The sequence below is a fragment of the Saccopteryx leptura genome, chromosome 6, assembly GCF_036850995.1.
Source record: "Saccopteryx leptura isolate mSacLep1 chromosome 6, mSacLep1_pri_phased_curated, whole genome shotgun sequence".
NCBI classification, from domain to species: Eukaryota; Metazoa; Chordata; class Mammalia; order Chiroptera; family Emballonuridae; genus Saccopteryx; species Saccopteryx leptura.
The window spans coordinates 169,801,939-169,818,534 of NC_089508.1; the positions used below are offsets into that span (position 1 = coordinate 169,801,939).

Consider the following 16,596-nt stretch of genomic DNA (forward strand, 5'->3'; position numbering starts at 1 on the left):
ACTGTATGTCTTTGGGAAAGCCACTGCTCCTCCTCGGAGTCTCTGTTTCCCCATGTACTCAGTGTTAGCAGTGTTCGAGTTTTGCTAGGTTATCTGTTAGGATCGTTCAACAATACCTTCGCTATTCACCTGTGACACTGAATTGAGATACTTCAGAACATCTGTAAATGGATGCAACAAGAATCCTTCTTTCTCTTACTGTAAAGTAGCTTTCTCCAGACATGGTGAAATCTTTCAATGTTTACCTGGCTGGTAGGACAATTAATCTGTCTTCTTTCTCTCTTCCCTCCCACCTATAAAGGGAGCCCAGTAAGAAACATGTTTGTCTACAAGGTAATGTGTCCTATATGGCTGAAGGATTCAGTTCTGCTATAGGACTATGGAGTATTCAACTTTGAATAATGACCTTGGGACTCAGTTTATTGCCCTTTGAAGAGTTATCATGAAAACACATTAGAACTATTTTGGAAACAGACATTATCTGTTCAAATCTTCCACCTTGACAGGATCCTAAAAGATGGAAGTTAAATTGATGTGGTATAGTAAGTCTAGCACGACCTTGAACAACTGGTTTTATAATGTTGGCTGTTGTTTGTGGGTGTGTCATCAGCAGGTATATATAAAGTAAGCTGCATCTCCTCGGGTTCAGTCCTAGAGCACCAGCTGGTGAGCAATGCACGGAGCAGACTTGTAACCAACTTACCTCATCTTCATCATGAAGATAGCCACAGTGCCAATACTTCTGACCTTGGCTCTCTGCCTCCAACAAGGTAAGCAATTTGCATGTAACCTAAGCCTGTTGCTACATACCCCAAGTCGTGGGTGCGGAGACTTGTCGCACTCCCCCTGCCCAATATATATATATATATATATATATATATATATATATATATATATATATATATATATATATATGGTATTCAAGATTAGATTTATGTATGTAATCCTGAAATATATTATCCCACACACAGTTTTACAAAGTTATATATGTGGTTTTATAACTATCTTATCTTTGGAAATGGCAAGTAGTTTGAAATCATCTGAATTTTATTCATGAGAAACTATTCCATCAATTCCCACATTAGTTCTCAAAAGCTACTGGATTCTTCATCATCTGACCCCCTTTCTAAGCATATCAGTTCATACTGATAGGAATGAGGTATATAACAGATATTTAAAACTCAGATATGTGTATTATATATATATATAATACCACATTTATAAACAACATATTAAAAATTAAATTCAATATTCTATTCCTATTTTAAAGCAATAATACCTTCTACTGCTTTATTTTATTTTTGTGTTAACTCCCAAATGGGCTAAAGATACTTCATATAAAAGGTAAGGGACTTTTGTCGGAGCGAGGAGGTTGGTTTTTGTATTTGCTTATTGGATTTGAAGAGAACTCGGGTTGTCTAGAGAGTGATCTTGCTCTGAAGCATTTACATTTTTTGTTTTTATTGTCTTACTTTTTTATTACATTTTAAAACAGAAAACGCTTGATGGGGTTTCTGGAGCACATTACACACTAATGATGCCCGCTCTCCTAGAGTAAATGTGTGGGTACAAAAGGGTGTTTCTTAATGAGGGAGTGTGATACAGTCCATGATTTTAATTCAACTGAAGTGTTATCATATCTCTCTTTTTTATAGCTGAAATAAGGAGGCAGTGTTACCAGAATTCAGGAAATTTAATTTTATGTATCTATAAGATGTAAACTTTATACTATGTTATACAAAAGTATAACATGTAATTGATATTTCTTATGTTATAATTTTATAAGAGGTCTGACATATTTTTCTATGAAAGGATTTTAAAGATTAGTTATTTTGAGTGGGTCAGAAAGCATATGAATATTATTTTTCAAAGTAATTGGACCTTTCTGGATAATTGGATCTGTGGGAGTATTTATACTAGTCCCCTGGTGGTACAGTGCTCTCATTTATGTGCTGGGATAAATTTTAATGTGTTCAAAAATAATTTGTGGTTTTATAACATAGTTCCAGTAAAGCAAGCAGGGCACACTGCACTGAGTGAATTCTTTGCTCTATTTATTAAATATTTTCTATTCCCTTAACTTTGGTTTTTGTACTTCTTTTTCCCCAGATGCTGCCAGTGCGGATGAAAATCAGGTTAGTCCTGCTCTTTCTGTCCATTGACTCCATTCCAAGAGCTCTAAAGAGAAATAGTTTATGACCAACACCTTAATGTTAATAATACAGACGTGTTACCCTGATAGGTACTAATAGCTTTCACTAAAAACACAGAAACAGGTCTTTGTGAATCAAGCGGTGAATCTCAGATACATGCATAGATCAGTATATTAATAATAGTGGATGTGAGCAAGAAGCAATCTACAATGCTAGAGGAATGCTTCAAAATTCCGTAAACAAAGAAAACAGTAAATTAGTACTGTTCTGTGTAACGGCTGAAAAAATCATGGCACACACAGGAAGCAGAAAGAAGTTTCCTTGTGACTTGTACGTTAAAAGGGGGGTTGGCTGTATCTTGTGTATGGTCACTGTACACATTTCATTCAGTAAATATAGATCGAGCCTCTGCTGTGCCTCAGACCTTGTTTCAGATGCGAGGTTTCTTCAGAAGTCAAGGAAAGAGATAAGAACGCTACTCTCACGGAGCTTGCTTCTTAGTGAAGGAAAACAGACAAGTTAATCAGTAAATTAGTAAAACCATATAGTATATTAAACAATTATTAGTGTTAGGGGAAAAATAGAGGAGAGTGGAAGATAGGAATTTCTGGGAATGGAGGAGGGTGTCAGTTCTTCTTGGGATGGTCAGGTAAGTTCCCGCTGAAGCTCACATTAGAACAAAGATCTGGAGGTGACGACGGAATGAACGGTGAAGATATTTGCAGTTCATAGCAGACCAGGCAGAACCGTCTGAGCGGACAGAGGTCCTGATTCAGGAGGGCACTTGACTACCACTTTCTTAGAGGCCTTTTGTTTGAGAGATAAAAGCATCATTTTTTATAGAAGTTAATTATTTTATCTATCTGGAAAAAAAAAGTTCAAAAGGCCAGTTATACACACACACACACACACACACACACACACACTGTACTATTAATTCAGCACCTAAAACAGTGCTACATCTAGGGAATATTTGCGATGTTTCTCAAATGCCATAAACATTAAAATGAGAAAACAGTAGAACAACCCTTTTTCTACAATAAAAGTATTAGAACATGGTAAATACCCTTTTGCCATATTTTGTTATAACAGTTTCTTTAAAAAGAAACTCCTTACAGGAACGTTCTAGAGAATTTTATCATTGTCTCTATTATGTCCTCTAAGGTCGCTGATTGGGAAGTGCAGAAACCCCAGGGTAGACCTGGGGCAGAATGGTAGAAGTAGGAAAGAGGCTGGAGCCGGGGAATCGCGGGACGGGCTCACTGGGAGGTTGTATGCTGGTAAAAAGAAGGGGGTGTGTAAGTCTCATTTTTCATGAAGCCATAATTTTTTTTCAGAGTTTATGACAATGGGTAATGATTTCTGATGGATATATCAAATTTTTCCCTGATAACATTTTATGCCCTTAAACTCTATTTTGCTAAAACATGTTGTAAAAACCTAAATTTAGTCACTTCTCATGTTGGCATAAGCAAGAACACCGAGAAGTGATTATTTCTCTGGAAATATTTCTGATTACAGTCCCTGGATATTTTGTCAGAAACGAAAACTGTCTATGTAGTGTGTCCTAAGATACTGGAAATTTTATTTTCCTAGCTCAGTCAGTAGCTTGTTGAGAGTTATAAACACGAAGCCGGAACAGCATGGAAAGGTACTGTGGTAATCTGCGAGGATCTTTACCGTGCGCCTTCGTCATCACAGGGGGTTATTATAAAGCCAAAAGCAACCTATTAGTGCTCTAACACAGAGGAGCCATGCCAGCTCCCTGGGACATTTCATTATGACGTCAGGGCAGGGACGGTGGGAGACCATAACAGCTGGTGAAGGAAACAGAAAGAGCTTGGCCCTAGAGGGCTTCATTTTTCCTGTGATGTGGAGAAAACACAAACAACAGCAACAATATCAAAGCAAAATGAACCAAAGCCTGGAAGTTAGACTGCGAGTAAACAGTCGCTGGAAAGTTGTCTCCCCACTTCTGGGTGTCTTTTTGGTCTAGATCTGCTCCTGTTTCTACTTCTTCTTTTTTTTTTTTAATTTATTTTTATTGATTTTTAGAGAAGGGGGAGAGAGAGTGGGAATAGGAGTGGGAATCATCAACTCATAGTAGTTGCTTCCTGTATGTGCCTTGACCAGGCAAACCCAGGGTTTTGAACCGGCGACCTCGGCTTTCCAGGTCAACACTTTATCCAATGCGCCACCACAGGTCAGGCCATCTGCTCCTATTTCAAAACCCTCTCTAGTATGGTAATGTGAACCACATTACATTTTCCCCAGAGAAAACCCCAGCTGCTGCTTTTAATTTCTACAGCCTTTTCCTGTTTCATAACTCAGACGAATAGCATTGAATCTCATCTTAACTAACTAACGTTGTGAAACCGATTTCTTAACCCACTCTCTGGGCATTGGTGTCTATTTGTAAAAAAATAAATAAAAAATAAAAATGAGTTTTTCTAGAAATTAGGGGCTTATCTTAGTGTGACACTGGAGCAGTCCAATTCAGGAATTATCCTGATTAATAGTGTTTTTATTCAGCTGATCACTGAAAACTATTTAAAGCATCATTCTCGAGTTGCCATGAATCATTGTTTTCAACACGTTAAGATCTACCTCATAAGGGGCATATTTCTATTACACAGATACCAGACTCTTCTCTGATTCTGTGACAAAGCTTCTGTTTAGATTTTTATAGAATTATTTAGATCTGGCAAGCTAAACAGTAACGTGCAATGCTGTCATAAGATACTATAAAATTAGAGACCAGACAAATTGCAAGAGGCCCAGATGTTAGTCTGTTTTCAGATATTATTACTGTTTTACTCAGATAAGATTGCTGGGTGGTGATAATGCACTAAGAGATGGTTGGTTTAGTAGGCTGCCCTTAGCAAAATTTCCCAGTGCTTGTCTCTTACATTATTTAGTTACTTTTTAAAAAATTGTTTTGATTGATTTCAGAGAGAAAGGAAGGGAGGGATGCATTCATGTGTCCTGACTGGGGATCAAACCTGCAACCTTGGGCTATCTGGACAACATTCTAACAAACTGACCTACTCATCCAGCACTATTTTAGTAACTTTTTTTTTCACTATTAATCAGTCTGCAAGCGCTACCAACTACCTCTGTATTTAAGAGGTTAGGTTAGATACATCATTACCCATTTAGACGGTTAGCAATATTTAGAAAGGATCCTTCATACTGTTTACTGCTATATCTATGGCAGCTAGCAAAGTAATTTTATAAGTGTTTGTTGACTAAATAGTTATTATAAAGATATAAAAACTCTATGATTACTATAAAGAATAGAATTCAATCATCAGTACTTTGGAAGAGGTTGTATTTGTCAGAGTTAAAGAAATACTTGATTTAATCTTTTCCTCATACAAGCATCTCAAAGCAAGATTTTATTTTATGGTCTGACCTGTGGTGGTGCAGTGGATAAAGCATCAACCTGGAATGCTGAGGTTGCTGGTTCAAAACCTTGGGCTTGCCTGGTCAAGGCACATATGGGAGTTGATGCGTCCTGCTCCTCCTCCCTCTTCTCTCTGTCTCTCTCTCCTCTCTAAAATAAATAAAATCTTTTTTTAAAAAAAGATTTTATTTATTTTTTTGGCAAAATCAAACAAAACAGAAATTTCAAATCACTTGCTCTAACTGATAAGGAATATAGATCATGTTAAATAATAGAATAGGTGGAAATAAGGACAGTCGACAGATCTTTAATGAGAGTTCTTTCTTTTCATGCATTTCTTAATTCATTATATTTTATTGAAGGAACTTCTATATGTCACTCAGTATTTTTAGGAGCTTAAAATTCATGGTGAATTTGCATTACCTGGTAAAATATTCAAAATTATTTTCACTCTCCTCCCTAAATTTGGAACAGTGCTGTCATTGACATTTAACGAAAAGAAAGCCAACACCAACCATATAGCTCTCCATGTCTTGAAGGATGCTACCCATAATAGTAGAATAATAGTTCTAGAGATTATATCAAAAAAATAAAAACAAAAAAAATAATGAAAGAAAACAAGAGAAAGGTGTAAGTAAATTTTGGGGAAATTACAGAGCTTGTTCACAGATTGACAAGGTTTGATTCTGGTGGTGATGTTAGTGGTGTTAGTGGTGGTGTGGTGATGGTGGTTGGGGTAGTGGTGGGGGGACATTTTAAGAAAAGAATACAAATTTGAAAATACGAAATGACTAAGCCTGAAGGGCCTGGAAACTTAAGTTTCATTAGCTTTTAAGTCAGTCAGTTTCTTTTCATAAGACATCAGTGGATGTGAGGTTTATTTCAGAGGAGAAACTAGTCCAGAAATGTGTTTTCTAGACATGTCATATTTCCCCATGTATAAGACGCTCTCACGTATAAGATGCACCTTAATTTGGGGTCCCGAGATTTGGAAAAATATATATTACATAAAGTTATTGAAGTCAAGTTTTATTCATCATAAAATTTATACGACTCATCTGCATGAAAAAGTGGGAAATGCAAGTAAAAAAATCTATGACCACTGTATAAGACACACCCAGTTTTTAGACCCCAAAGTTTTCCCAAAAAAGGCGCATCTTATACATAGGGAAATATGGTATATAGCCGAGAAATACTTTCCTTCAACTTTAGCTTTTTTTCAACTTTTCAATTTAATAGCTGTTCACACTTCTAGGGGCTGCTATCTTACAGTAAGTCCTTTGGGGGATGGCAGAGCCACAGACAGTTTCCTGGGATAACATACTTTATCTCAGTCCTCCAGTGACCTTTCCAAAGTCCCTTCTTTTATAGTGCATAATGACCTGCTGTGTGCTGGGTGTTTTATAGGTGGCATCAGCATATTCCAATAATAATGACAACAGCCCTGGCCGGTTGGCTCAGCGGTAGAGTGTCGGCCTGGCGTGTGGGGGACCTGGGTTTGATTCCTGGCCAGGGCACATAGGAGAGGCGCCCATTTGCTTCTCCACCCCCTCCTTCCTCTCTATCTCTCTCTTCCCCTCCCGCAGCCAAGGCTCCATTGGAGCAAAGATGGCCTGGGCGCTGGGGATGGCTCCTTGGCCTCTGCCCCAGGCGCTAGAGTGGCTCTGGTCGTGGCAGAGCGACGCCCCGGAGGGGCAGAGCATCGCCCCCTGGTGGGCAGAGCGTCGCCCCTGGTGGGCGTGCCGGGTGGATCCCGGTCGGGCGCATGCGGGAGTCTGTCTGACTGTCTCTCCCTGTTTCCAGCTTCAGAAAAAAAAATTAATAATAATAATAATAATAATAATGACAACAGCAACAAAAACAAAATAATAATAATAAAGGAGAAGGAAGAAGAGAGGAAAATCTTCTTAACTAAGTATCTATGAGCAAGTGTCAAGCATCCTTTGAGGGTTTTTTTTTTTTGCATACTAGTAATATTTAATCCTCATAAAAACCTGTGCAACTCGTATATTTATACCCTTTAATTTTACAGGTAGGGTTAAGTGATCCTTTGAGAAGTGAGTTTGCTAAGGCTGTTGGGCTTGTAAACGAGAACCCTGAAATATAAACTCAAGTCTTTTGACCCCGAGTCCCTTGTTCTTCCCACTTCACTGAGTGGATGTCTTCCACGGAAAGGGGGTAGTGGCTATTAAATAATAGTGTTCAAGGAAGTTCTTCTTGGAAAGTGAAGGCTCACTTTGATGAGATTTCAGTAAACACAACTTTTTTTTCATCTCTCCTTTAGGAACCGTGCAGTGAATATCGGGACTTGATGAGAAATGGGAAATTGTTCTGTTCCCAGGATGAAAGCCTTCAAAACTTTGATGGAATAATGTTCCTCAACAAATGTGCCAAATGCAAAATGATGTTGTGAGTCACGTTTCTCTTCCTTCCAAGTGTTTGAATTACTGGATGATCTCTGGGCTAGTAAATGTATTTTTTTTTTTAATTTTCCATCAAATACATCTTTCTATGTCTAAATGATTAAATAAAAATCACCATGGCATCTCTCATCAGATCAAGTTGGCTAAGTTTCACCCATCTGGAAAGATTTAATAATCACTCAAATGGTATTCAAAACACCCAGAGGGCCCAGTATTAATACCTTATTAAAACTTAATAATCCTTTGAGGATGTAGTTACAATTTGACTTTCTTGGCTCTGAAAAATTAATTTAAGAAAGGAAGTCAGATTTCTTGGGCCTGTGAAGACCTGACTCCGTTGTACCTTAGGGACCGAGGAAAGCACTTTGGAAATGATGCCACACTTTTCTTGTGACAGCCAACCGGTAAAAGAATTGAAGCAGGATACACCCTGACTCTGTGAGCTGCCAGTGTCTTCAGACATTAGGGATTATGCTAGGATGAGATGGACTGAGAAGTTAATTGTAGCTTGCAGTTACCTGCAATTCAAAAAGAGTTAGTATCCCGGAAGTTAACCAACATCTATGCAACGCTTCTTAACTTTATTTCCTTCTTTCCAATGACATGTCAAAAGTGGAAGGTGGCTTGCGTTATCAATGGCAAAACCTCAAATCAATGTGTCCTCATTTGGTTTTAAACAGGGAGGTCGTTCTCAATTTCTGACCCACATCAAAACTTCAGCACTGGTACGATGCCGATGCTAAGTTTACCCATTTAAGATAACTGTGTGATAATTAGCTTTTTAAAATGCCAGGCTGGTAAATTAAATCCAGAGTATTTAATTTGATGTAGTCAGTAATATTGGCCTAATAAGGGTCTGCTCACATGTGCTGCCTCTAGTATAGAGGCTGTGGGAAGATGAGTGAGGGGAGACAGGGCAAGATTTTGGGTGGGGTGAGGGCCAGGGGAGGGTGAAGAATATTTCTTATTCTCTTGAAAGCTGAATGGAAACCAGGAGGCGTTTTATTTACTATAAACTTTCCTTCTTGTTTTGTGGGATGTCTTGCTAGTAGCCTGAAACTATGAAATAATAAATGTACTGAAAACTAATTTTTTTATTTAAGGAAGAGTGAGAGAGAAAGAGCGGAGAGACAGACAGGAAGGGAGAGAGATGAGAACCATCAATTCATAGTTGTGGTGCCTTAGTTGTTCATTGATAGCTCTCTCCTATGTGCCTTGACTGGGGGCTACTGCCAAGCCAGTGACCCCTTGCTCAAGCCAGCAGCCTTGGGTTGGGCTCAAGCCAGCGACAATGGGGTCATGTCTATGATCCCACACTTAAGCTGACGACCTCGGGGTTTGAACCTGGGTCCTCAGTGTCACAGGCTGACGCTCTATCCATTGCACTATCACCTAGCCAGGCACTGAAAACTAATTTAAAAACAAATATAAAATGCCTTAAGACTCTCAAGGCAGTTAATCACTTTGAAGTCGCTCACTCAATTATTTTTATTACCTGCATAAATTATGTTAAAATAAACTTTTCTTTCTCTCTCTCTCTCTTTTTTTTTAACCTGGAAAGAAAGAGACTGTATGAGGCATAAAAACTATCCACAGGTTGGTAAATATGCTCTATGTGTTGGAACCAGAATCAAAACAGTAGATAGATTTTGGTTCAATGTGAGCATGGTCTTTGAAAGGGAGCATTCCAACAATGGGACTGGTGGCTTTCAAGCTGGTGATCACCTGCATGTTGAAAGTATTTAAGGGCAATTAAAGGTAGAGATTTTTGTCTCCAGTACAACCATGTTTGAGGTATTTTCAGTGCTGAGGAGAGATGAGAGGAACCTGTGCTCATTTCTGGGTATATGTCCACTTCTGACTTGCCAGACCCAGCAGATGAGAACAGTCAAAATTAAGTTGACCATGTGTGCTGTGACCCCTAAAAGTTGCACAAGCGTGTCTAAGCTATGCCCCTCCTTTCTCTCTTCCAGGGAAAAAGAAGCAAGAACCCACAGAAGGGCCAGGCATTTAGCAAGAGTCACTAGGGCCTCTGCCCCAGCGAAGGTGAGAGACTATTTGGAGTCAATTTGCCATATTTGCTTTTGAGATTATGTTTGACTCTATGGAGAACTATTCATTTCCTAATTACTAGGTCATACCTGTTATGGGAGGGAACATGGCTTAGTCCATAGGTGGGCTAACTATCCGGTACAGCTAGTCCATAGGCCCAGCCCATGACCCGACTCTCTGAAAACATTCTGGGCACTGACAGGCGCTGAGAGGTGAAGTCAGAGTGATGTCTGCCTTCCACGGTCCTTTCTCATTCCTCCTGTATTATCATCTCCAACAAGAGCTGTCATGGGACTGTACAAATAAGTTCAAATCTCAGAGCCCTTGTATGTTGTCTATGTTACATGGATCCCTTATGTATCTTACAGTCCCTTTATATAATGTGGACCAAATGAGAAACCACATGTAACAAGCCAGCTACAGTGTTTAACATGTGTTAGCAGGCATTTGACTCATTTTATTTCCTTTCTTTTCTTTTACTTTCTTTTGCCAATCTTTTCCAATACCTTGAGAGTTCTCCTAATTTAACTAGAATTGCTTGTATTTTGGTCTGTTTTGAGATTGGGATGTAGGCCACTATTTGAGGAAAGTGTTCTGTTGTAAAAAAAAAAATAAAAAAATATATTTTTTAATAATTAAAAATGACATAAAATGAAATAAGCTACACAAATGCAACCTACCATACAACCATTTCAGTTTATAAGTATTTTTTATTTATACAAAATATTTTATTTTTTATAAAAGAATAAAAATTCTAGGTCCAGATTGGAGACAATTTCTAGTCTACACTGTCTCACTATAAGTTAGTGACACAGCTGGGCTCATTGCCAAGGTCTCCTGACAACTATTCATATCACTCTAGGTCTCCTTTGTAGTTTCTTCTCCAACATTTTCCCTTCTTCCTTTCCTGTCTCTAGCAAATAATCAAACTGACCAGTCCTGGCAGGAACACCCAGATTATTTTACCATCCCTGGTCTAACCAGGCTCCCATCCTCCTCGTCAGAGTTGCTTAAGAATGTCTGAGTGGCCCTGGCCGGTTGGCTCAGCGGTAGAGCATCGTGCGGGGGACCCAGGTTCGATTCCCGGCCAGGGCACATAGGAGAAGTGCCCATTTGCTTCTCCACCCCCACCCCCTCCTTCCTCTCTGTCTCTCTCTTCCCCTCCCGCAGCCAAGGCTCCATTGGAGCAAAGATGGCCCGGGCGCTGGGGATGGCTCCTTGGCCTCTGCCCCGGGCGCTAGAGTGGCTCTGGTCGTAGCAGAGCGACGGCCCGGAGGGGCAGATCATCGCCCCCTGGTGGGCAGAGCATCGCCCCTGGTGGGCGTGCCCGGTGGATCCCGGTTGGGCGCATGCGGGAGTCTGTCTGACTGTCTCTCCCCGTTTCCAGCTTCAGAAAAATACAAAAAAAAAAAAAAAAAAGAATGTCTGAGAACCTCAGCCTCAAAAGAAAATCCACAGAAAATCGAGTCAATCAAATTCTTTGCTGGGGCTCAACCAGACTCGCTGTAAAAACCGTAACACAGTCACTACTCCAATAGTCAATTTGAAAATCCTTTATCTAAGCAAAATGGGCCTGCTTTTGTGCTCTGCAAAATCTGGGGGTGGGAGGGTGAAAAAAAATTTAAATCTAGTAACTTTTAATCTACCTTTGTCACATTTACAGTGGCTCATTCTGTAAGATTGATTCTCTCCCTTTTCTTCCTCTTTTTCCATTATGAAAGTCTGACATCAGTGATGTTTAAAAATACAAAATACAGGCAATGACAAGAAAATGACACACACATCCCAATCTGTTTAAAAAATATTGCTAGACATATGTTTTCATATGTAGACACACACTTACCGAATTTTAATCAAATAGGATTTTTGAGAAATAAAATGACAGAATTCTAAGAATGTTTTACACCTGAGTTAGAATTTTTACCTCTAGGTAAAGCTGTTACAGTTACATGTTTTGCTTCCTAAGAAACTACTTATAAATTAAGACAATTCATGTTTGGCCATGTGCCTTTCATATAATTTCTATTTAGATTTTACTTGTCAGGTGTTTGAATGGATTCGTGCAATTACACTGTTTGGGTTTTATTTTTTTTCTCCACTATGAAAGAGAAAAGTCTACCCATTTTTTTCTGCTTAGATTCTTCCCATCAAAAACAAACTCTGACACTCATTCTCAGGATAAAGGTGCTCTACCTGTTCAAGAATTTTCCTCCCACAGACATTTTCTCTCTCTTGCCTCATTGATTTCTTCGTCACTGGCATGTCCTTTTTTCACCTCCCAACTCCACTATCCAATCCATACATAAGTACTGTTGGCCCTCTTTAAAGTATTTTATCCAAAATTTTACTCCTTTTCACCATTTTCATTTCTATCATCCCAATCAAATTCTTAATAATTTCTGACCTCTAATGTATCTGGTCATGTAGAGACTTGTTTTTGAATTGATTGATTGATTGATTGATTCAGTGTTCCTCATTAACTTAGGTGACAAACTTTGTAGGGTATTAACTTTTTATGTGCGTATGTGTGTTTCTGAGTTCTCTATTTTGTTCAGATTAATTTATTGTTTTAATAACTAGTAAGGCAAGTTTTCTTCTTTAGTTCATCTTTTACAAACTTGATTTACTGATGCAAAAGTTGTTTTATCATATAGTTATTGGCCATAAAAAAATTACTGAGTTTACGAAAATATCCATCTTTACTTTAGGAACCCAGTGTGATTAGAGCTACAGAGAATTTATAAGTTAATTTGAGTAAAATATACTTTTTATATTAATTTGCACAACTCGGGAAAACATTATCTTCTCATTAATTTCTGTAATTTTTGTCTACTTTATGAAATATATTTAGTATTTTCTGCAGTAATTTTTATAATTTTTTTCTAATACCTAGAAAATTTGTAAAGGTATTTTTATTTTGATTGGCATTTTGTTGTTTATAGTATTTCTATCTGGTTATTGTCAGCATAAACGAATTCTTTTTATTTCTATAGATTGATCTTACATTGAACAGCTTTATAATGCCTTCTATTAATTCTGATAACTTATTTCTGAATTCTTTTGTTTTCTTCTTGGTAGTTGATCACATTATTTGCATACAATAGGAAATAATTGAAGTTTTATAACTTCCCTTTTAATCTTGTCACTCCTTTATTTCTTTTTCTTTCCTATATTATTGGCTAGGATCTAGAGTTCAGTAGTTAAATAGTAGTGATGATAATGAACATCAAACTGCCCTGTCTCCCCTATATTAAGGAAATACATTTAATCTTTCTCCATTAAATATAATGCTTATTGTAGGTGTTTTTATATAAACTATAACAAGTTTAGGAAGTTCTTTTCTGTTCTTAATCTTCTAACTATGTTTTGATTATTATCAAATGGCATCTCAACAACTATTTAAATAATTTTCTGATTTTTTTCTTTCAGTTTACTAATATAAATTTCTTGATAGAATTTTAATTTTAAACTATTATTGTTTTCTTGGAGTAAATCATACTTAACCATAATGTATTTTGAATATATTATTGAATTTGTATAGTTAATATTTAATTTAGAAATTTTGAAACTATTTTTATAAGTAATATGAGTTTATAATTTTCTCTTTTTAATTATTTTAATATGGTTTAGGAATTAAAGATGTTTGCTTTTACCACTTCTATTCAACACACTACTTTTATTCAACTTTGAACTGGTAGGACGAGCCAGTATAATAAGGCAAAATTTCTTAATTAATTTCAACCAGTGCACCACAAGAAACACATTGTTGTACTGTTGTGTCACAAGACTTTTTAAAACATTCTGTACCTGACTGTTTAGTTAGGGCCACTGGCCTCTTTCCCCTTAAATTGTCAAATAAAATATGACAATAGCCAACACAATAATACCCATCTAGTGTGAATGGATCAAAATCATGCCTATTTTTATTGCAGATCATGAAAAATATATATTTTTTGTATGATGTGAATGTTAGTAATTACTTTATGTGTGCCATGAGATGAAAAAGGTTGAAAATCACTAATTAGAGACTTCCTGATTGGAAAGGAAGCAACTGTCTTTAATTATAGGGACATGATACGGTTTGTAGAAAACCCTAAGGATCCACAAAGAGAAAAATTACTAAAACTAATAAACAAGTTTAGCAAGGTTCAGTATACAAGATCAAAATTCAAGTGTATGTTTATATACTAGCAATAACAACCCAAAATTTTAATTATTACTTTTTTTTTTTTTGTATTTTTATGAAGTTGGAAACGGGGAGGCAATCAGACAGACTCCCGCATGTGCCCGACTGGGATCCATTTGGCCTGCCCACCAGGGGGTGATGCTCTGCCCATCTGGGGCATTGCTCTATTGCAACCAGAGCCATTCTAGCGCCTGAGGCAGAGGCCATAGAGTCATCCTCAGTGGGGTCAACTTTGCTCCAATGGAACCTTAGCTGCAGGAGGGGAAGAGAGAGACAGAGAGAAAGGAGAGGGGGAGGGGTGGAGAAGCAGATGGGCGCCTCTGCTGTGTGCCCTGGCTGGGAATTGAACCCGGGACTCCTACATGCCAGGCCAACGCTCCACCACTGAGCCAACCAGCCAGGGCCTAATTATTACTTTTAATCATAATAACACAGAACAATAAAATATGTAGAAATAAATTTACAAATACAAACTATAACACATTGCTGAGAGAAATGAAAGGTCTCATTAAATGGTGAGGTAAGCCATGTTTATAGATTGGAAATGTAATAATATCAAAGTGGCAAATCTCCCAAAATTAACCTACAAATGCAACGTATTTCCTGTTAAAATTCTGATAGAAGTTGATCCTAGTATCTATATAGAAATATTGGGCCCTGGCCGGTTGGCTCAGCGGTAGAGCGTCGGCCTAGCGTGCGGAGGACCCGGGTTCGATTCCCGGCCAGGGCACACAGGAGAAGCGCCCATTTGCTTCTCCACCCCTCCGCCGCACTTTCCTCTCTGTCTCTCTCTTCCCCTCCCGCAGCCAAGGCTCCATTGGAGCAAAGATGGCCCGGGCGCTGGGGATGGCTCTGTGGCCTCTGCCCCAGGCACTAGAGTGGCTCTGGTCGCAATATGGCGACGCCCAGGATGGGCAGAGCATCGCCCCCTGGTGGGCAGAGCGTCGCCCCATGGTGGGCGTGCCGGGTGGATCCCGGTTGGGCGCATGCGGGAGTCTGTCTGACTGTCTCTCCCCGTTTCCAGCTTCAGAAAAATTAAAAAAAAAAAAAAAAAAAAAAAAAAAAAGAAATATTGGGACACTTATTAGTAACTGTCTTCCAAACTTACTCTAAAGTAACAGTGATCAAAACAGTATGTTATTGGTATAAGGCTAGATATAAAGGTCAATGGAATTGAATTGAGGTACCTTACATTATGGTCAATTAACATTCGACCGACATGTCAAGATAAACAAGTATTTAGAAAATTCAGAAGCCATACCAGAAAAGTAAATTTAGATTCTTACTTTATATCATACACAAAAATTAACTCATAATGAATTATCTTAAACGTAAGTTATTACTATAAAATTTCTAGAGTGAAGCCTTACAGAAAAATATCATGAATTTGAAAGAGAACGTTTTTAGATTTGAAACCAAAAGCATGATTCATGAATACAAAATTAATAATTTGGACTCTACCAAAAATAGGAACTTTTGTGTTTCAAATGAGATCATTAAGACAATTACAAAGCAAGTCATAGCCTGGGAGAAAGTGCTCACCAATCATATATTGGATAAAAAACTTCAATCTCAATATTTAAGGACTTCTTACAACTCAATTACAAGACAACTCAACTAAAAAATAAACATTACACTAAAGATATATTAATGGTTAATAAGCACATAGAAAGATGTTCAACATTGTTATTAGTTAAGATAATGCACATTAACACCACAATGAGACACAGTTACACAATCACTAGAGTGGCTATAATCATAAAGATAGAAAATATAAAATATAGTTAAGGTTGTAGAAAAACTGGTATACTTACAGATTGCAGGGAGGAATATACAAGATGCAGCCGCATTGCAAAACAGTTTAGCAATTTTGAAAAAGTTAAACATAAATTTATGTTTAATATGATATGTTATTTTCATGATGTTATGCTATTAATATGTGTTATATTTAATATGATGTATTATTACTTTAAATACGACCTTGCAAATTAAGTCCTGGAAATCTACCCCACTGAAGTGAAAATATATGGACAAAGTCAGGCATGTGACTATTCATAACAGCATTGTTTTTAATAATCCAAAATTAAAAATAATTCAAATGTCTAAATGTCCGCTGGTGAATGGTACACAATAGGAGCTACATTTTTACAATGAAATATTATTCAGCAATTAAACTTATTGTACCATTGATGCTGTTAATATATGGATGAACTTCAAAAATATGCCAAATTTAAGAAGCTAGACTCAATTACATTTTTATGATTCCATTTATATGATATATTCAGAAAAGGTAAATTGATCGAGTCAGGAAGTTTGGTGATTGCTCTAGGCTGGAGCTGGGAGCTTGAATTAACTCTCAATGGGCACGGGGCAAGT

The 16,596-nt window shown here is 37.7% G+C and overlaps 1 protein-coding gene across 2 annotated transcripts in view; it reads left to right on the plus strand.

Moving 5' to 3' along the window:
• Positions 1 to 628: 628 nt before the first annotated feature.
• The window catches only part of SPINK5 (serine peptidase inhibitor Kazal type 5), a 64,959-nt gene continuing 48,991 nt past the window's right edge, over positions 629 to 16,596 (plus strand). For both annotated transcript variants that reach the window (XM_066388203.1, XM_066388204.1), the window contains exons 1-4: positions 629 to 770; positions 2,110 to 2,135; positions 7,844 to 7,968; positions 9,956 to 10,028. In XM_066388203.1, the coding sequence (XP_066244300.1) occupies positions 716 to 770; positions 2,110 to 2,135; positions 7,844 to 7,968; positions 9,956 to 10,028 (279 nt within the window). In that variant the 5' untranslated portion in view covers positions 629 to 715. The remainder of the gene's footprint in view (positions 771 to 2,109; positions 2,136 to 7,843; positions 7,969 to 9,955; positions 10,029 to 16,596) is intronic.